The sequence below is a fragment of the Lingula anatina genome, chromosome 1, assembly GCF_051362555.1.
Source record: "Lingula anatina isolate TDL-2025a chromosome 1, LinAna3.0, whole genome shotgun sequence".
NCBI classification, from domain to species: domain Eukaryota; kingdom Metazoa; phylum Brachiopoda; class Lingulata; order Lingulida; family Lingulidae; genus Lingula; species Lingula anatina.
In genome coordinates, this window is record NC_141767.1 from 7959954 (window position 1) to 7981536 (window position 21583).

A 21583-nucleotide genomic window follows, 5' to 3' on the forward strand; every position below is an offset into this window, starting at 1 on the left:
ATTATTACGGAGGTACATGCAGCTATGTATGAAGGTCCACGTGGTCGCATGGCAAGCATAGATTCCAGCTGTTTTAATTGGTGGTAAAACGGAATTTCTTACATTTCTGAATCTTTTACAATGTTTTTATTGTGAAACATGAATCTCATACGTACAGTTGTAATCCCTCCAAGATTCAAGAACATTTTGAAAATATCATAGATAGATATTGGGGATTCGAACTCAGTTAATACTTCCTGAGGTTGACACTTCTTTCGCCAGCCTAACCCTCGACTCTGTATGAACGTTGCCGTCTGCTGACCGAAAATTACCTATATCAGCAGGGAACGCATAGTCTGCTATCTAATAACTACTGTTGAACATGGTACATGTAAATATGAAATCTGAATACAAAACATTATAATGGAATTATCGATGGTCAAATCTTTTCTAAACAAAACTCACAATAGTTCTTGAGGAACATCCTGTCATGATTTCACCATCAGCACATAGAACTGTCACAGTTTTCCTGTTATCAATGCCAGATTGTGCAGACCATCTACTTACACAGCTCAGACCTCTGGGGCGGATCTAGGATTATTTGAATAGAGGAAGGAGGGGGGTCCGAGAATGCAAAGCACCCCCCCCCCCCCCGGCGTTGGTGTTTTCATAAAATAAATAAATGGAAAAAAATGTGATTCGTTCTGCATTCATTTTTCAAATGACCAGATTGATTAATTTGATTAATAAGATTTTATACAATATGAAAATGGAAATGGTCTAACAATGCTTCATGAAACTAAGAATTTACATGAAATAAATTCAAGTCTTTTAAGCAATATCATAAAGGCATGCTTATTGATTAAAAAAAAACTCTTAGTAAACGTATGAAAACACTTTATCTGTATACTGGTAAGCACTATATTTTCAAATACTTTCATTTTTGCTGAATACTTGGGCAACGGCACCCATATTTGTCCATAAAAATTTAACAAAAGATTCCATTTGAATTCAAGGCTGTAACTTGGTCAAAAGATATTGAAATCTATTAAATCAGTACATCATCTGTACTTATACAAACAGAAGTTTATAAGATATGAAATTTAATTCTTTAACTGTTAAAATGTACAAAAAGTTAAAATATATAAATTAAAACATAGAAATATATAAATTTATTTACTCTTTTAAGTTTATTATTCATTTATAAGCAAAAGGTACCAAGTTGGTTTTTAAATTTTGTTCTCACTTCAAGGATCTAAACTATACTGTTGGTTTTTCACTGTCTAGATCTGTATGTCACAATGAAGAGTTTCTCAAATCCCAATATGTTAAAAGTGCTGCGTCAACAATGGCCCTCAAATGTATTTCATTAGTCCTCACTGGAGTGGCTTGCCCTCAGTAAAAAACCTGTGGTCTCAAGTTTCATTTTCAAGTCAGTTATAGTCTGCATTATGAACTCTCCCCTGCTTTTAATTCAACATAATCTACCGCTTTTCTCTTCACAGCATCCACAGTTTCTTCACTGCCATACTTCTTTTCAAATTCAAGAAACTTTTTAAAGAAAAACTTCATCTTCTTGGCTGAGACATTCAAATTAATCACCCGTTCAAAAAGATGCCTAGAAAAAAGAAAAGTTACAATTACTTCAAAGGATATAAGTGAAAAAAGTTATCACCTATGTTTTTCGTTCACAGAGCAGATAACAATACAAACTACTTCATAATAAAGTCAAACCTCACATCTGTGCAGTGTAAATTACAGTATACTTTCATCAAACTAAAAAAAATGATAAAAATTGGTTTTACATAAAGAACAATAGAACTCTCACCTTACAGGCTCCAGTTCTCCCACCTTTATCATCATATCAATGTACACAGACCAGAGATCAGTGCGTTTTGGGTAGTTACTGAGGATGTTCTCAAACATGGTCTTGCCGCGCTCTGCCTCACCATGTTGGAACTCCATCTGAGCAAATTTGGCAATCAGCTCAATGTCTAAATAGAAACCATTTTAACTTATGTTAAAACCAAACTGTTTATGCTTAAAATGAGTGTCTAATTATAATGTATAGTTAACCTAGCAAGATAAACATGCTAAAAAAGGTCAATCATCATACTGTTTCCTCTGTTATCTGAAAGCATTGTATCATTTACATATATGATCATTTATAGACATTTATATATGTGAAAATATGAAATGAGTAAAAAAAAAAGAATATTACTGCTACTCACAATTTAAAGATCATTCATGTCTAATAATCATCACTTTGATTTTTTAACATTCCTGAAACTGACACTTACGATCTTTCTTCTCCAGACTCTTCAAGCTCCTCTGGAGCAGCTTCCTGGCAGACTCAGCTCTATTCTGTCTAAAATAAAATGTCCCAAAGCTTATCCAAGTATCCTTCCTCAAGCTGAACCGCTTCACTAGCTTGTTATAAAGCTGTTCTGCCAGCTGAAAAATAAGAATGAGCTGCATTACATGCAAATCACACACACACACACAAATTAATATAAATAATAAAATTAAATAATAACATGCTTGAAAGATCAATTTCATACCTTTTGAAGTTTACCTATGTTTTGCTCAATAGCCAACAGTTTATTATATAATGATTTGCTTTCATTTCTCATTAAAATACCTTGAGCTATAATGAAATTATCCCATAACATGATTTTTTTAACCCAATTAGGATATCTTTAAAATATAAATATTTTCAAAAGATCAAAAATGCACTTCAGTTTTTCTGCTTTAATCATTAATAGAAACTCACAAAACTAATAACTATATTTCAAGAATCTATGCTATGCAGGAGAAAAATACAGGAACACATTTATTAAATGCATTCCTTAATTTGTTTACTAGGTGCATGTTGTATTATACACACCTCATGTTTCTCAGATCTCACATATATATCAATCAGCTTCTGGTAGACCTTGAAAGGCTCTGCTTGCTGGAGGGCCCTTTCAAATACCTGGTTCAACTGCTCTGGGCTGCCGTACATGTTCTCTAGATTCATATATGCTACCCATACATTAAGCTTTTCTTGTTCTTCCCTAAAACAAATGCTTGGAACTAAATTTGTGATAAAAACTGCAAAATGAATTTCACATAATTTTCAGTAATAAAAATAAGAGGATTAATCTTTTTCAAAACAATATACCTGAAGCTGATGGTTTTCAAAGCACGTTCTGCAACTGCTCTAGCCTTGTCGATCTCTGTTGTCTTCAACAGAAAAGCCATGTATGCCAGCCACACAACAGAACTGTCAGAGGACTGAAGTACCAGACGGTCATACTCTTCTATTGACTGTGGCTCCATCTGCTGGCCTAGCATACGTTCCTCACGCTGAAATTTAGAAGAAAATGATAATGTATGGACAGGCAATCTTCATTTTTGCGGTATATATAATCAATCAAATGTGATTGGATCACCATGAGAAATTGTGTTATGATGCACTCAAAAAACATATTTTGTAAAAAATTTCACCATAAACACTGAGAAGACAACCATTTTGAAGTTGTCATGTTAGGTACATAATAAGCAACTAAAATGAAACAAACCTCGATAAGTTTCTTTTCTTCTTGTTTTTGTTCTTCAATCTTCTGCTTTTTAGTTTTCTTTGGTTTAGCCTTGAACAAGCAACAAAACAATTAACAGAGTATTGAAATTTTTAAATGTCAACTTTTTTTTTTAGAAATTATGCAAAATTATGCAAAACTAAGTCTTAGTTCCTGCACTTCATATGCACATATACTAAAGAAAAGTGAAAAACATACTAAACTATCCAGTCATCAAATGGGTCGTAAAGGCATTCAAATCCATTATAATACAGTGTCAGCCATCATACCTCTTCTTCATCATCTGAATCCTCACTCTCATCACTCTCCTGCTTCCCAGGCAAGCTGAAGCTAGTGTCCCAGGAGAAGCTGGTAGAAAGTTTTAGCCTGGGTGTGCCACCTGCTGGTCTCTTAGTAGTTGCAGCCTGTTAAAAAAATGAGAATGTTACAAATGCAAATGGAGCAAATAAATATGAACTGGAATTTTACAAATGGTGTGATTAAGGTGTATATTGTCCAGTACAAATGTTATTATGTATTAACTGATACACTATATTAACTGACAACAGAGTGCCTAGACTACATTCAGTTACCCTGCCTGCCAGCTGCAAATTGCTGACATGTCATGACACATTTTATCTCACACAGTACAATACGTATATTCACAGTACATACCACACTTGTGAATCATAAAAATAATGATTTTTTGTACCTTAACTTCAGTATCAGAATCAGATTTATCATTTGTATCCACCCCACTGTCTTGATCCTCAGCCACTTCAGGTTTCTTCTTTTTCTTCTTAATTTCAGGCTCTTTGTCTGCTTTTCTTTTCACAGGTTTTGTATCCTTCATTGCTGTCTCTTTTTGACTTTCTTGTTCAGTAACTGGCTTCTTTGATTTCGTTGGTTTGCCAAGTCTTTTATTTGTCATGAGAGTCTTTGGAATACTCTCTGGGACTCCAGTGTCCTTTTCTAACAGTGACAGCTCAAGTTTATGGCTACTTGCATCAATGCTACAAATAATAAGGTAGTATATTATAATACTCTGTCCGTCATTGTTTGTTGTCTGTTACAATTTCAAAAATTTTAATTTCTCAATTTACTTTAAGCAAATTCATAACTCATAAATTAGCAAGAACAAATATGACATAACATATGGCATACACATTGTAAAAATACACAACTACAGTGAATGTCTGAATAAGCTGGAAATTTTAATGGCTTACCTTAAAACCTTAGCAGTCACAAGTTTTCCAGGAGGATACGTTTCCTCTATATTCTTAACAAAGTAGTCTGAGAGGTTAGAAAACTTCACTCTTCCAGATACATTCCTACCAAGGCTGAAGGACCACAAACAAAAATAATTTTTATAATATAGAAAAACATTTCAATGCAAAATGACCTATCCTAATTCATAAGATACTGAATCTTTTTCAGTGATTGCACTAGATGAAGAACTCCACCCCTCCTGTGATAATTTTTTCAAATGTGTCTATATTACTGTCAGTAGAAATGTTTGTAATAATTTAAATAAGAAATCCCACATACAAAATTTACCAGCAATACTGTTGTGCTTGCATTTAATGTGTACATGCGTGCGTGCGTGCGTGCATGCGTGTGTGTGTGTGTGTGTGTGTGTGTGTGTGTGTGTGTGTGTGTGTGTGTGAATGCTTATCTTTTCCACTATCGTAAATTATACTTACCTGACAAACACGCCAGTGCTGGAGCTATTATTAATAAATCCACACAGAACTTGTCCTTGCTTGATGTCTTCATACTTGACAATTTCTTTATCTTTCACTTTATTTCTTTGATTCCCCTCCTTAGATAATCTTCAACATGAAAGGACAAAAAATATCCATTAAACAATTACACATGCTTTCTTTTAACTGCAACTCACTGCAACATCAAACTTCTATCAAAAAGGGAAAAAAAATGTACTGAATATGTATTGCATATATATATATATATATATATATATATATATATATATATATATATATATATATATATATATATATATATACCTTGACTTCCTAAGTGAAAGCACACATTTGTCCCTCTGTTTCTTATCACAGCTGACCACAAAACACTGCACAATCTGGTTTTCCTTGAAGCAGCTCAATGGCATGTCTGTGAATGTATCTGCTATGTCAGTGAACACCACCTTGCCCTTGTAGCCATCACTAAGATGAACCATTAAACCACTGTGTGGCTGGATCTGAGTGACCAGTCCTCGGACAACAGCTCCTGCCTTGACCTCACTTTTAGCACCTGAAAATTACATTCATGATATTAAATTTGATAGAACATGACTTCATCTTGCAATCATATTTTTAGTTTTAAATTCCCTTTAAATTAAAGCCGTTTCCTCACATTTTATACTTACCAACCAATGATAGCTCCAGCTCCTTGCCCAAGCCAATTACAGTGGCAGTATAGGCTGTACCAGGCTTGAAGTAGTGATCTGGGCAGGATAGCACCTGGGGGGAAAAGTCATAGAATACAAATTTACATTTTGGATCATCAATGTCACACACTGATCTTAACCTCTAAGGTCCTAAACTATTTTAAAATTTATTTAAAACCAAGTATTAATAATATCTGACCTTAAAACAAATTGTAAAAAACTATCAGGCCAGTTAATATGACAGATATGACCAACCTTTTATCATTTTCATTTTTCAAGTCTTTCGCATTTCACTGCATATTAAACAACAAATAATAATGCACTCAAATTTACCTTCTGATTATCTGACAGGTTGAGAATGTACACTTTTCCACGTACAAGAGGATTGACCTGCATCCACAAGCAGTGATTGACAAACTGAAATATATTGTAGACTACCTTGTGTCTGCACCCAAGTGAATGTATACATGCATAAAAATGACACACAAAAAGTTCTTCAAAAAAATTGCATACCGATTCTACAGACAAGAGAGCCTGTGACAATGCTTCTATTTAATTAGTACACAAATGATCATACATGGGTAAATATGTCCTGTTTGAAACTTGAAACAGTAGATTAATATGTTCCACTTACGGTGTGTGCAAAGGCAGTAACTTTGTCTCCTATTTTGTATGTTGATGCTGACACATCTTCATCATCCCTAAATCCTTTCACTGCCAGCTTACTACAACATCAAATCACAATTTCAAATCATAATATTGGCAACTTCAGTGATGTCAGTCATGGACTTATGCAAAATATTTTCTCAATGACAACATTATAGAAAAGAGTACCTGAAATGCTTTATAATCAGACACTGCATCTATTAAAATATGAGTGCTCACCTGGGCTTCAGTGTACACTCTGGAATAGCTTTGGAACATTTTGGATTGGAAATTGGAAGGTACCTGAAAATATGAATTGGGATATTTCTTATCATTGCTGGTTGAAGACGTTGAAAATGCAACATACTCTAATTCATTATAAGTATGTACATTCTCTAAAATACAATAGGGACTGTGTCAGTACATAAAAATTACCCCTTTTAATTTAGGTAGGTCTTGATTAATTTTGATTAATTTACCTGTATGACTTTGAATCTCTGAACCCAATAATCTTGACCTTCACCTCTTGGTTCACTTTATAGTCTTCAAATGGTGATTTTCCCTGCAAAATTACTTTGACAAATTATCACTAAAAAGGAAGCTTCACTGAAATGGCTCATTACAATGTTGTCTACCTAAAATCTTCTTCCTAGCAGATTAAAGATAAAAGATTTCTTTTCATGGCACTATTTTCCCACTGTTGCAGAAAAATAAAACGCAGTAAAATCAGGCATTCATTGACAAGTGCAATACTACAGTTTAATCCTATTAACTGCACAGTAGACCACTGGGGAAATTTTACCAAAAGATCCAATACCTCCTCAATGTCATCCACCACTTCTGATATACATATTCTACCTGGCACATCTCCAATGCTGATGTTTATCTGCAGATCAAGAAACTTGTGGATGCTGTTCAAAATGAAATAGCACATCTAAGTCATAAAAATAAAAAAATTAAAAATCACAGCATCACATTCACACATTAATTTAGATCACCAAGTACTTAATAAATATTACTTTCAAAAAAGTGGGCATCATTTCAAAAACCATACAATAACTATGCTAAAATTGGACTTGAACTGTATAAAACAGTCAATTAATTGCAAAAAGAGATCTCTTGGTTGATGAGAAAACCATAAGCATTACCTTTGTATCTATAAATATCCTTTGCACAATACAAATGGAAATTATATCAAGCACAAAGCTGTCCTAAAAGTCTCACACCCAACTTTTGCACTTAACAGTCCAAAACCGGAAATAGGTTGAAAGAATTATTTTGACTTATGTGAGTGAAAATTATGTATGTATAATATAAGTCCACTAAAAATCCCACTCACACAGCCTTGACCCTGGCTCCCAGCTTAAGCTTGTGCTCTGGCACTCCTCTTGATTTTTCTTTCTCAGCCTCCTCCCGCTCGGCATTTTTTTCTTCATGTGTTTGCAGGCTCAACAAAATGTGGTCCATGTATATCCTAAAATGGATCATGTTTCACAGTTCACATCTTTTTACTACCTTAAACTAGAACAGTTGGTTTCAGTCTTTTAATCTATTTCTTGGACCTATCAAAATGCTAAATGCAAGAGAAAACTATTTACGTACCTCTTCACAACCACTGAATTTGTTTGGTTGATGCTAAACTGGTGTTTCTCCAGAAAGTCATTTGGATGCTGGAAACACAGAGAGTAGAGGACTTATATGGAAGAATAAACAATCTGACTGTAAAGGGGTAAATCATTTGGTGACAACATTTGTTATTTGAAGTGAAATAGTTGAATTTTAGGCAGGTATTTATAGTTTACACCTACACTGAACAATTATTATCTTCACTAGGGAAAGGTGAAACAAACCTTGATTAATGAGGGCTTTCTGCTCTCTCCCACTAGTACCTAACTCACCTTCTTAGCAGGTAGGTATCCCAGCTTACCAAGGGCATGCCCCTTTAATGAAACCAGGATGAAGTCATCTTTGATGAGTAACACATCACATTTCATATGCTGGCCAGGTTTAACCTTAAAGTATAACATGTATGTATATAAAACAAAATGTACATTGTACACACATCCATGGAATTTTTAAGAAACTTAACACTATATATGTAGGTGCATTTTTCTGAGGCCTATTCTTTCCATTTCACAGCTCGTACAGCCTTGTTTATACAAACAAAGCCTTGACATCATATCATGTGAAAAATCTAAAATTCATTCAAAATGAAATTCTAAGGAGAATGCTCTGCATCCTTTAATCAAGAGAATCCTAAACAACTCAGTAACATGTTTATTAGGGCCATGTGGAATGTAAATGTTATCTAACATGTTTTACCCTCTTGAAATAAAGACTATTATTATTATTAATGCAAAGTTATTCTACCTGTGAAAATTTATTCTCCCTTTTATGTTTGATAGCCTTGACCAGTTCCTGGTTGAAGGCCAGTTCTAAGCAGCTGGCCAGGACATCTATATGTAAGACCACAGCCTCCAAGTGGTCTCCAGGCTGACAGGTCACACCTGAGATAGAGGTCAATGACATTCTTGAATTGTATGTACACTTTATATGTGAAATAGTGGTAAACCAAACATACAATACTAAGCAAAACTTATTGCTATGGGTTAGACCATTTTCTGATTCAAAAACTTATCTGAAGAATGATACAATTCCAAAGGAAAATACACTGTCACAATTGGCATTCACTTTTTATAATATAAAATAAAATAAACATTCTGCATAATTTCATTTACTGGTGAATGATACGAACCAATCATATTTTCATAAGTGACCACGCCCCTGAGTCCGCTCTCCAGATTACATAGTGCTCCATGTTCAGTAACCTCAGCAACAGTGACACTAACTACGCTCCCTACGGCTATCTCTGACAGTCTGTGCTTCTGACCTAAAATTTATAACCTTAAATATAAGAAAAAATACAGAACAGAACAGAAAGTCACAATCTATTCTGAATTGTAAAGCAAACCACATTAAAGGATAGTATGTATGTCTTAAAGGCAGAGAAAAAATGAACTCACGATCTTAAGAAAAAGACAAAAGAGAAATTAAACTAATATTTCAGTCTTGAGTCACCCTTTTTTGGTTCCTTAAACCTTCTGCTTTTTGCCAACATACCCTTTTTTCCCTCAAGTTTTGATAACATCAAGTCCCTCTCCACTAAATAATCCTCTAAATGGTCAATACCAATGCTGGTGTCATCATGATAACAGTCAGACATTCGTAAACTCAGCAGAAATCGCTTTTTTTCTTCATCCACTTCAATGACCTTGGCAATCACTGATTGACCCACTTTGTAGAGGGAGGATGCATCTGCTACCCTCTTGTCTGACATAAACTAAACCAAAAACAAAGATATGAAATTAAAGAACAAGAGAAAATAGAAATTACATAAGTTGGTATGCAGAAAAACCTATAAGACAAAATTTCAAACAACACCCTTCTTAACAAGGGCATAAAAAGATATGAATTTACACTCATAACAATTACATGGAAAAATATACACTGTCAGATAAAAGAAAGCACCAAGAACGATCAATATTAAAAACCACTTTGCTTATATAATAAAATAACTATTGTCACTGATCATACTCCCTACCTTGGTTGGAGCAAGGCCTATCAGAGCATTGCATGTGTCCACAAACACACCATATTCCATCACTTTGTGTATCACACCAGGAAACAACAGGCCAGGCTAATAAACAGATCAGAAAAATTCATAAAAATTAGTCCATCTGCTAAATAACCTCTGTGGTATAATTACACCTGTAACCGCATACATGTTTCTAACTACCTTTAAAATGAGAAAAGTGGCATTAGGAGGGAGACTTGACTGCCATGATTAAACCACTGAATGTGTTCACTTCCATCAAACAGAGTGTGTGTCTTGAAGCCAGTTTAATGGCCTTTGTCTTCTGCCATCATGCTGAAAACCTTTAAATCAACCAATGCAGTAATGAAGTGGGCTGTTCTTCACACAAAAGAACAACTAGGTCTTTCTATTGCCATACACTGGAGATACGGTAAATAAACAACTGGAGGGCAAAGCTGTGAAGAATTAAAACTAAAATCACTACTAAAAATGAGGTTACTACAGCAGATTCATTAATTGTCTAAATATATAAGGCACAAGAAATTTAATGCCTACTTTTATCTTGGAAAATTCTGTGATAAGGTTGTCATCTTTCGCAGCCTGAACAAAAGATGGTTTTTTGGTCAAAGTCTGAGAATGAGTTAAGGCATATTTCGAAATAATTTTTTTAATTGTTACATGCATACACTGATAACGATGACGGCCTTAAAAATGACTATGGAAATATTGTGTAAGGATACAAGCACACTGCTTCTATTAAAATACATTGCACTCTTGATGACATTTCCTTCGCTATATGAATCCCATAATACTTCACAGTTCTCCATATGGTCTGATAGATGAGCTTTGGGAATGAAGGCCCGCAGTCGGGATGGTAACAGTGCCACATCAAAACCACTATCAGTCTTCTTCGTAATTTTACAGTCAACCAGCTGTGGATAAAATACAGTACACAAGATTTAATATAAGGATACAAGAACTTGTCATATAACTTGATAAGTAAAACTCATACCATTTGCTATTCATTTGCTAAATTTCAAAAGATAATGTACCTTTCCAATCTCAAAGTCTTCAGGAACTGTTGCCAGTTTACTTCCAAATGGAGTCCTTTCAGATACCTGCAAATCAGAACAGATGAAACAATTGAAACTGTTTACTTTGCTTCTTTGAGAAAGATTGAAAAAATTCTTTCCAATGCATGTCAGTTTAATAGTACTGAAAATTCCCATTTACAGTTTTAAATATGAAATGTATGTCTATTTAAAGAGGACGTATGAGTAGCAGTGATTTGATCCCCATGGTACATAATTGTTTTCATTAGCCAATACCTTAAACGACAAGGTAGCTCTTTCTTCATCTGGGAAACAGTTCAACACCCTACACTTTACAACTTGACCTATGTAAAACATTTTCTCAGGATAGTCTATCTTCTCTGCACTCAGCTCTTTCTTTGGGACAAACCCCTGAAATGTGGAAAATGTGGAAATGTGGAAAATAATACAGAACAAGCCAATCTGTGTTATTTTCAAAAAGCACTTAAAAGAGAACATACACCTTGCATACTCTTCAGTACTAAAAATCTAACATGTTCATTTTACACATCATCAAACAATTTTTAAAGTACAAAACATTAAAAACAAACATCAGCATAAATGTTATGTATAGTATAAATTAAAAGTTCTCCTCCATTGATTAAGTTTGCAGCAATGTCTTGTATATACCTTAACATTGTTATAGAGTGCCACCAATACTCCTGCATCCATAATTTTGACAATGAATCCATCCACTGTGATGCCTGTCTCCAGCTGACTATATTGGGTTATGATGGGAAGTTTAGAGTTCACTAAAGACCTTTTGTGAGTGAGGATCAGTCTCTGTTTCGCAGGATCAACATTTAAAACCTGGAAAGATCAAGCTTAATAAAATTATACTTTTTCACCTTACAAGTTACTAATAATAAAAGTAGCTAAATAAATATGAACAAGTACGCATCATCTGCTCATTTAAGTTGACACAGTCTGTGTGCAAACATTTTAGCATACTGATCCTCCAAGCCATCAGGGTCTGAGAATCTACTGGCCCAAAGAAGAGAACAGTGGCCAAAATTTAAATGGATGAAATGTGACATATCATCAATTTTAGCAATAAACAATAGTTTCCCCTGGCTAAAAAGGTGAGTGAGGTGGTAAGCTTTTATATCCTCTTGTGTTTTTGCCTATTCTCTGGTCCTAGCAGAAAAAGCATCACAGAGAGTTGCGGAAAAAACCTGTGAGAGGAGAGGAATCCACAGAATATTTTGAAAAAAATTGGGGAAAATGTTGCATTCTGAACACATTTAATGGGACTGCTTTTTAAAATGATCCTTACTCTGCATTTCATTTTTTGGCTTTCTTTAAACTTCTTTTCTGGCTGCTTTAGTGCTGCATCAAAAAGATGAATGGTGGGAACAAAACCTCTGATTTGATTGGAAACCTTCACAGACACGCCCTTCTTGTGAATTCCTTGCACATTGCACTAAAAAGAGATGATTACTGGACTATAAAACACACTTCTGCAAGAAAACTATATTTTTCAATACTTCATTCCATGAAATCATTCAGTTACTTAATAAAATGTTGATCAACTTCTTTATCAAATTTATTACTTATTAAACTTTATGTCAACCACCCATTTCAAATAATTTCCTCTGAAATTATATTTTAGGTAGAAAACTGTCTCATAAAAACAAAGTTTAAGTTTATTCATGGTAACATAGGCATCCACCTGGATGGATGAAAATGACAATATAAATGTAATTTTAAATGAGTATGCTATTAATCAATTACAAGTTGTGTGACTACTCCTAACTTAATGACGACAATTGTTTAAGCCAAGTTACTTTTACTACTACTCAATTGCCAATAGTTGCAGCACTGTCCTCTAGATCCCTCCTAGCAAAAGCAAAGGAGAGAAACTGAACTTATGCAATGAGGGTTTCTTCTTCTTTGGATTTCATGTAAACTTATCTAAAGTATAACATAAAAACAAGATTAATGCTTTTTCCCCACTCTCACCTCTACAACCATCCCTGGGTGAATGTCTTGGTAGCCAAGGAATTTCTGATTTAAAACACTCCTGAAGGATAAAAGGCCAACTTGTAAAGCGTATATGCTATTAATATACGATTATGAAAAGCACTGTTACAACTTAGGTAATCTGTTTTATAAACACTGCTACATGCAGAATAAATTGTACACAGTTTAGTTATCAATGCAATTTTAGTTCATTACAGTTAATGTTACTTTATCTTTGAAACAATGCTGAAAATATTTTAACATGATAATTATTCAGTGCTTCATTGCATGTATTCTGTACTTACTCTTTGCATGATACAAGTATTATATTGTCCATATAGTCATGATCAAGTACCCTACACCTAAATTAAAAAAAAAAAACAATGAATTTGTAACATGCTAAGACAAACATTTACCAACTTATACATTATTTTTCCACCTTAAGTATACACCATCAAATATTGCATTAAATGGATTTACCTGAAAGTTCTTTATGCTTTGATCTTAAACTAGTTAACTAGTTGGTCTGCAATAGCTGGGTGCCCATACCTGTGAGTGGATCCTGCTCTGAAGACTTGAGCAATGTCTTTGATTTCTTTGTCACTAAGGTTTTTTAACTTGAGGAAGATTAATAATAAACATATAAATCAGAAATTTAAAACACTCCATTTTTTTAATCTAAGAATTATTTAACTGAAATGCAATTTGAATGATATAAATACATTATCATATCAACTAAATTAAAATATCTGGCCATGATCATATTAAAACGAGTTCCAAACATATATAACACTTACAGGTGCAAAAGCTGTCACATTCTTCTCAAGTCTGAGGTAGACGCCTTTAGTCTTGTCCACACTTAACACCTCAGCCTTCTCTATGACTGACCCAGGAGAAAAAGATGCCAGCAAATCGTTTGATGGTTGTACTTCCTTGAGGTATGGAAGCATGGATAAGGATATGGATTTTGTTGTTGGATGGATATACAAGATTGTGCCTCTGACCTAGACAAGGAAATATATAGTAGTTATAATTATAAATTAACTAATTATATAATATGAATAAGCTGAAGACAAACATATGCTCAAAAAGGCAAAAAGGAGCTGGTCACCAAGCACTTTAATGTGCCACTTCAAAGCAACGACAATTTTTGTTTATTTGCACTGCTTATGCACACCACTTTTCATAAAATGATAAAAGATATTTAACTGGTCTACAGTTGATGGTTTACACATATTTCATTTGAAAAAAAAAAAAAAAAAACAATAACATTAATTGCCTCATTTTAAGAAGCAATTTGTAGTAGAGCAAACACTCACCTCTTCCTGTTTCTGAAAACTCTGAGGATCTTTCATTAAATGAGATTTGTTGATGATGCCAGAATAAGTCAGGAACTTCACGCCAATACCACTCTCATATAACTGAAAAAGTTGCAAAGTTACTATAATTTAACTAGGCAGCAAAACTTACAAATATACAGTCATGATGTGGCCAGACATACCAATCAGAATATCAGTGTCTGTATATAAAAATTGTATTGTAATCAGAAGAAATATAAGCAAAATTAAGTTATAATAAGTCTATCATTATATATTATGTGATAACAAACCCATATGTAATAAATCAAAAACTTTACCTTGCTTATCTTTGCATTTACAAGCATGCCTGGTAGCAAATTCTGCAATGTTGCTCCATCTGGGACCTAAAAATGTAGGCAACCATGGTCATGTACAATTAAACATATGTAAAACAAACCCCAAAGAGTGAATGGTTTTCAGTTACATACAGTCTCAGACAAATTCTGTTAATATAATATTATATGCCATATGCACAGTAGCTATGTAAATATCCTCAAAAAAGTAAGGTAACCTTGTTTCAACAAAATCAACTTTTTTCTATTGAAGTGCAGCTGCAGTGATCTGTGGGCAAACCCATACAAGCCACAGCTCTAACCTAATGGTACAAATTAACATAATTCAACAATTACCACAGCATCATTCAACTCTTTCAGGCTGATAGTGACTTGAATGGTCCTGGTGTCTCCACTCATCAATCCCAATGATGAGCTTCCCTTTACTTTACATTTCAGATGCTGTCCTGGGTGAAGCACACATCCTTTAAAACAAACACTTCCATTTAATTTTCATATTCATAAGACATTTTACAAAGAAAGATAAATTATCATCTTCACTTCAAATATATTAAATTATTATTCAAATATAATGAACAATCCCGCATGTCAGGGGTACCTTTTCCTAATCCTTTAGCAGCATCTTTATTCCCTAGAAAAGCTTGGACTCCTTTTATTCCAACATCTAGCACATAACCATGGTCTTCCTTACTGGACACAGAACAAGGAATCACCTGAGAATATACTGTACATTGTAGGCCAATAACACCAAATACTTCATTAATTCATTTTAAAAAACATGACATTCAAACTAAACAGTTTATATTTTTCAAAATTGCTCAAGGATGTGATTTGTTGTTGGGGGGGGGGGGGGACTGAAAATTGAAGATGCTGTACAATTATCTCAGAAAAGTTTTTAAAAATAGAAGTTAAAAATTAAGTTTAAAAAAAGGAATCCGAAACAAAAAACCAAAATGAATGACATCCCTGAGTGCTGTGTTAGTCAAAACAACTGACCATTTTGCCAAAACACATCATGCATGCATAGAAAAAGTCAGTCAGAGTTTACATATATACAGGCAACCTAAATCAGTTAAAACATAAAAAATGACATGATAGAAACTTTGAGCTTAAAAACAGCAATATATAAGCTTTGAGTCCCTTATTATGCCCACTTTCAATTTTGACCTGCACTGTAAGGCAATAAAGTATTAATAAAAGTTTGAGCCAAAATGGGAACAGTGATATGTTACTTCCATTATAAATTACTTACTAAGATCAAGAAATGCACATGGCTCTCTTGTGTTCACATCTAATGAAATGAAAATTTCAAGATGGTCACCTACCATCCCTCCCTTTAATCCTGAGGCTTGAAGGGACTTGTTCACCTCGCCTGGGTTGATAGTTAGCTTCAACCTTTTCTTCCCTGCTTTTTTCCCTCCTACTAACTCAACACACTTGCAGCACAGTACTTGGCCCACAGTGAACAGGTCATGTAGGCTAGGTATGTCCTTCCAAAAACAAAAAAGTCAAAGTGCATGGACAATATTCATACAATTCTCAATTTTGATGAACATTTGAAGATCAATTTGTTAAACACTTGAAAAAATACTTTTTACCGAAAATTACTTTATAAAACTTTTCTTCTCCTTTGTACCATGATATGATATGATAGGTGCTACTTGTACTTGTTCACCTCACTATAGTTCACTTCTTTTCCTCTATCTTCTTTTCACTGTAAAAGGTTATAAAACACCATAAAAACTTTGAATCATTAAGTCTTACCTCTTCTTTCTCACCATTATTACTTGCCACCATCTGCTGCAATAGCTTAGTATAGGTGTCACTTATGCTTGTTATGGGGACAAACCCCTTCAATCCATTGGGGAGATTGAGAACCAACTCATATTCTTGGATCTCTTTCACACATCCTAAGATCAGCATTCCTGGAGATACAGCCTACAGCAAGCATTTTAAGATGGTTGAATTGAGGAAGAAAACAACAAGCTATAAAACGTAACTCTTTTCCTTTACCTTTTATAATAATATACTGAAAAGGGTTTTGTACATTAGATGACAAAAAGTTAAAACAAGGGTCTACTAATTTTATAAATATGTCAAAATATCAGTATCTGTCTCATCTCTGTCCTTTGACATTATGATTGCAAAACATATTCATGAAAAAAATAAGGATTACAGACAAAGCTATATCTTAATTAATAACCAAACAAAATCATTATTGCTTACTTTAAATACTAATGTCTCAGAACCAAAAGTGGCTTCTGATCTGGATTGGTCTTTATCAGACTTCAGTTTCTTTCTTTTTATACCATCCTTAGAAGAACTTCCTCGTTTCCTTGATTTATTTTCTTTAGTCTGTTATATACAATATGCTGGTTAATTAATGACAAAGACAAAAAGACAATAACAAATAATTGATTCAGATAATTTAAAAAATGCAAATGGATTTTTATAAAAACAATAATGCAAAGCAAGATTGAGCATTTACTTTCAAGAAAATGTATAAATCGAAAACTGACTATAATAATCAGACAAATGGACCTACCTTGAAAAAGTCCTCATCTACATTTGTTATCTGACTGTTTTTGCTTTTTTCCTTCCCACCGCGTGGAAAAGCCTCTTCAATTGCAGCCATTTTCTAGTAACTGGAATAAAAGGAAGTTGATTACTGGGAGAAATGGACAGGAATTGTACTGTATGTGTCCAGAATTCTGTCTCCCAATAGTTATAGATTATGAAAAAGAAATTATCTGAACTGTCTAACAGCATGGCTCCTTTTTCTTTAAGCCCACTTCATCCCTACTTTGAGCCTACATCACAACCAGCTTTTCCTAAGCATCAGATGGCACTCTAGTTTGACTTCCAAGTTCAACAGAGGCATATGGACCCGATTCTGGTATTTTCATATTTCGGATTGGATTTCAAAAAATAAGGAAGGATGCAGCCCATTTAATTTAAGGTAGGTGTACCAAGTGTGAGGTTAATCCAAGGTCTTTTTCTTATATTATTAATTATAATTAAATTAATTAATTAATTGAGGCTATTTTCTGCATATTTGTTTCAGAAGCTTCAATTAGATTATACACTATAGGGTACTGGTATATGAGGTATATACTAACTAGTACAGTGATTCAATTTGAAAATACTTAAAGTTTGCATATCAACCCTGATGCAAGAGCTCTCAAATTTTTTATTTTACATCATCCACTCATGTTGCTTTGGCAATGGGAAAACTGGATGGTTTTATAGGAGTATGCGAGTGGAAGAGATTTGAGAGAAGACAAAATTTTAAGAGCTCCTGCATCAAGATGGGTGTGCAAACTGGCTTTTTTTTTTTTTTTTGACATGGTGCCACTAAAAAGCTAAATAACTTTTGACCTATATGATATAGCCCTAAGATTTAGATGTTCTGCTCATAATCAGATAAGTAGCTATATACGTTTTAAATTGCAAGTCTCTAACTTAATCAAAAAGTAAAAATCATGTGTGGACTCTTCATCATGTTTCAATGTTGGGATTTTGTGACCTGCAGCCTGCAAGGATATGGTGTACTGTAGAAGTGTTCATAAACTCAGCTCTGTTTTGTGTATAATTTCACTCCGCACATAATCAGTGGAACATTCAGTGTACTGCTTCGTGATCTCTAAATATGAAATCTCTTGAAACTCACATGCTTACCAATTTGCTGTTACACCAACATGCATGCTTTGCTCACGTTGTTTAACTTTCTGCGGGATGACTGTCACGAATGTAACGTGATTTCACGAGACATAGAGTTGTAGGACCTTGACTTTACCAACTTCTCCAGGTAAACCGTTTCTTTCTTTTTTTGCATACAACGACATATTTGTGGGCATTTTTTGTGTTGAAATAGAAATATGGCACATAAATTTATCAATGGCTTTACTGTCATAAGACAAAACCATTAAATAAGGGAACAATAATAAGGCAAACATCAGCGTCTTGAGACTAGAAAGCCGACAAGCGTGATCGGATTTTGTGGATGCATTCAGCTTATCTGCTCCCAATTTTTTCTTTTATTATCCGGGTATCGGCTACCCCAGTATCTTTTGTCCTCTGCGGTTGATAAGCACATAGATTTGTTTTGTTTTTTATATATGCTGTAGTGATCGATACTGAAGTCATAATGTAAACTAGTTCAGATGAAAGTCGATCTACAGAGCTTAAAGACCCCAATTTTCACCCATTTTCACCCATGCCTCGTTTGATACCGTAGACTATTAGTGAACTTAAACTCTCACATGAATTGCACAGTGATGAAAATCTCGAAAAAAATGGCTGCTTACACTTACAAAATTCAGGTCTGAACAGGCAAGATCCATCAGCTAGTATTGCCAGCATAACCTTAGTAAAGTGTAGAAAGCATATATAGAATGTGCTTAGATGAAATCTTCAGGGATAGATCCCTGGCCAAAATGATAACAGAAATATGAGCTTGTACAGATTACATTTGCCATATAAATTCAGGATATTTTTACTGTTTAATACAAATGTTTGGCAAATGTTAAAAGTATATATCAGAGCTATTGGGGGGGGGGATCCAAGGGCTTTTTTTATGTTAGCATGAAAAGTCATGTGTTAACACTTCTATATATAGACAGTCTTTGATATGTTCTGTTAGCACAACAGTACATAAAGCAGATCATATGAAGGAAAACTAATGCATGGATTTTCATTCTAGGGTCTTTTGTGGTTCATTTTTGTTTTATATAGGGATGCATGTCTATCTTATAGCAAATTTTATTGGGCATATTGTAGATAAAGCATAGAATGGATGATGCCTCCTTTAAAGTTAATAAAAGTGTAAGACTTTACTATAAGTGCAGTTTTTTATTATTTTAGAACCATGGGTATCACTTATGTGAAACCAACAGATGGGTTCAATGCTGCTGAAAGAGAAGTCAACAAGGCATGTAAAAGTACCTTTGACAGAATGTTTTGTATGAAAACTGCGACAGGAAAAGGAAATGTAAGTGAAACATAGACAACCATTAAAAGCACATACACACAAGGCAATTGTCTCACAGATGGAGTTAATGACTCAGCTCACCAAAATGTTAAGGCTTGCTGATTACTTAGATTTGCATTATTATATAGTGATAATGACAAATTAGAAACTACTTCATTGTCGAAACATAATTATTAAATATATTATAGGTACTATCTGTTGCTAACTTTTACATGATAATGACTTTTATTTATATTGTAAGTTGGAAAAAAACCTAAGCACTTATTTTAGTTGTTAAATATTATGGTATCACTATTTTCTTTTGATTTTCAGATTGTTAATGCATACTTCTGGCTCGGAGTCGTTGCATATTTTGTCCTTAAAAGGAGGAACAAGCAAAAGAAAGAATTAAAAGAGAAAGAAGAAATGGAAAAGCAGAAGATAGAAGTTGCTTATGATATTGTACGGCAGTATGAACAGGCTATAGCAAATAATCAGAAGATTTAATAAAATTCGAAATTAGGAACTTTGAAATTTACTTATAGAACTCTATACAATACTGAGTGGATATTTGATGTTTGTTTACCTGTTGAGGGAATTCACAAAGAGAGACACATTGCACTTAAATAAGGATACGGATTTGATTGAACTGTTGAAATACACTCGCGTCACAGAGTTAACTTTAGAAAGTGGAGCATAACAGCATATGTGAAAAAGAGTTCTTTAGGTACAAAAAAGCGTAAATTCAATATTGAGAATATAACAATGTCATATTTCTTGGTTTTCTAGTTGAATCAGTAATTAAATAAACCTTGATCGTTATTTCTCTTTTTATGGTTCTTAATTTACAAATGGTAACATTTCTGTAACAATTTGATATATGTCATCTGCTGCTGTTTAACTAATTATTGGAGTTTAGAGAGCTGGAGATTTTTTGTAAAAGCTGGGACTAGCTGACATACTGTGGCATAGAAATTAATCTAATACATAATTAAATATGAAAAAGAAAGTTTCTCCTTGCATCAGGGGTAAAATGTTTTTTTGTATGTTATGAATGAGATCACACTTTTACCAACCCTTGCCCATTTCTAAAATGTTGGGTATGTTGCGTAACAATGAACATGGACAAACATTAGTTTCAAAAAATATTAAAAGTCTCCAGTTTTACTTATTTGGATTAACCAGTCCCTGTTATTATTTGAGCCCATATCATAATATTCCATTCAGTATTCGTCAGCAGTATTGTGACTAAAATGACACCTAGATCTACCTTTTTCAATGAACATCACAAATCTGGGGTAGCGCTAGCAATTTTTTTTCACTTAGCCAAATCACCACATTTTTGTCAATTTGTTATCAAAATGGTTATAATTTGGCTAAAATATGTCAAATCAAGCCCTTTTTCTTTAGCCAATTTAAGTCAGTTTTAGCATTTGGCTAAATTGGCGAGTGTTAGCGCTACCCCAGCAAATATAAATCGTCATCATCATAAACATCATCAAAATTACTTGCCTGAAATTCCCTGATATGGAATGACACTCACATTTATGTAAGTTAAATGATTAGAAAAGGTTACTTCCAGTAGCCTTAAGTGAGGTACATTTTTATTCAACTTATTGATTCTTACTTAGTCCAGTTGACTGGTTTTAAGAAAATGAATTTCCTCAGCTAGACTGTTACAGTAAGGGAAGGCAGTGAACAACATGATAGCACTATACAAA

At 33.9% G+C, this 21583-nt stretch overlaps 1 protein-coding gene and 1 long non-coding RNA gene across 3 annotated transcripts; one reads left to right on the top strand and one right to left on the bottom strand.

Annotated features, from left to right (window-relative positions):
* Positions 1-859: 859 nt before the first annotated feature.
* On the bottom strand, positions 860-18655 carry LOC106173061 (protein RRP5 homolog). 2 transcript variants are annotated; one of them, XM_087001729.1, is made up of 43 exons: positions 18572-18655; positions 17439-17538; positions 17120-17248; positions 16658-16831; positions 16219-16383; positions 15492-15606; positions 15230-15357; positions 14879-14944; positions 14562-14663; positions 14040-14246; positions 13792-13859; positions 13548-13604; positions 13243-13303; positions 12557-12703; positions 11911-12090; positions 11518-11652; positions 11242-11307; positions 10930-11121; positions 10745-10819; positions 10196-10291; positions 9715-9934; positions 9350-9484; positions 8965-9101; positions 8493-8606; positions 8197-8264; positions 7934-8068; positions 7412-7505; positions 7074-7156; positions 6835-6897; positions 6584-6674; positions 6283-6366; positions 5929-6022; positions 5567-5813; positions 5243-5371; positions 4766-4879; positions 4252-4552; positions 3830-3964; positions 3543-3611; positions 3143-3327; positions 2867-3035; positions 2280-2433; positions 1808-1973; positions 860-1597 (listed from the first exon to the last, which is right to left on the bottom strand). In XM_087001729.1, the coding sequence occupies exons 2-43, from the start codon at positions 17526-17528 to the stop codon at positions 1429-1431; spliced, it is 5409 nt and encodes a 1802-aa protein (XP_086857855.1). In that variant the 5' UTR covers positions 17529-17538; positions 18572-18655; the 3' UTR covers positions 860-1428. The 2 variants fall into 2 exon arrangements, with proteins under 2 accessions (XP_086857855.1, XP_086857854.1); XM_087001728.1 differs by having other exon boundaries at positions 18564-18648.
* Positions 18571-20684, top strand: LOC106173065 (uncharacterized). The gene is made up of 3 exons (XR_001239480.2): positions 18571-18701; positions 19757-19883; positions 20196-20684. It is a non-coding gene; the product is annotated as an uncharacterized LOC106173065 (long non-coding RNA).
* Positions 20685-21583: the final 899 nt, after the last annotated feature.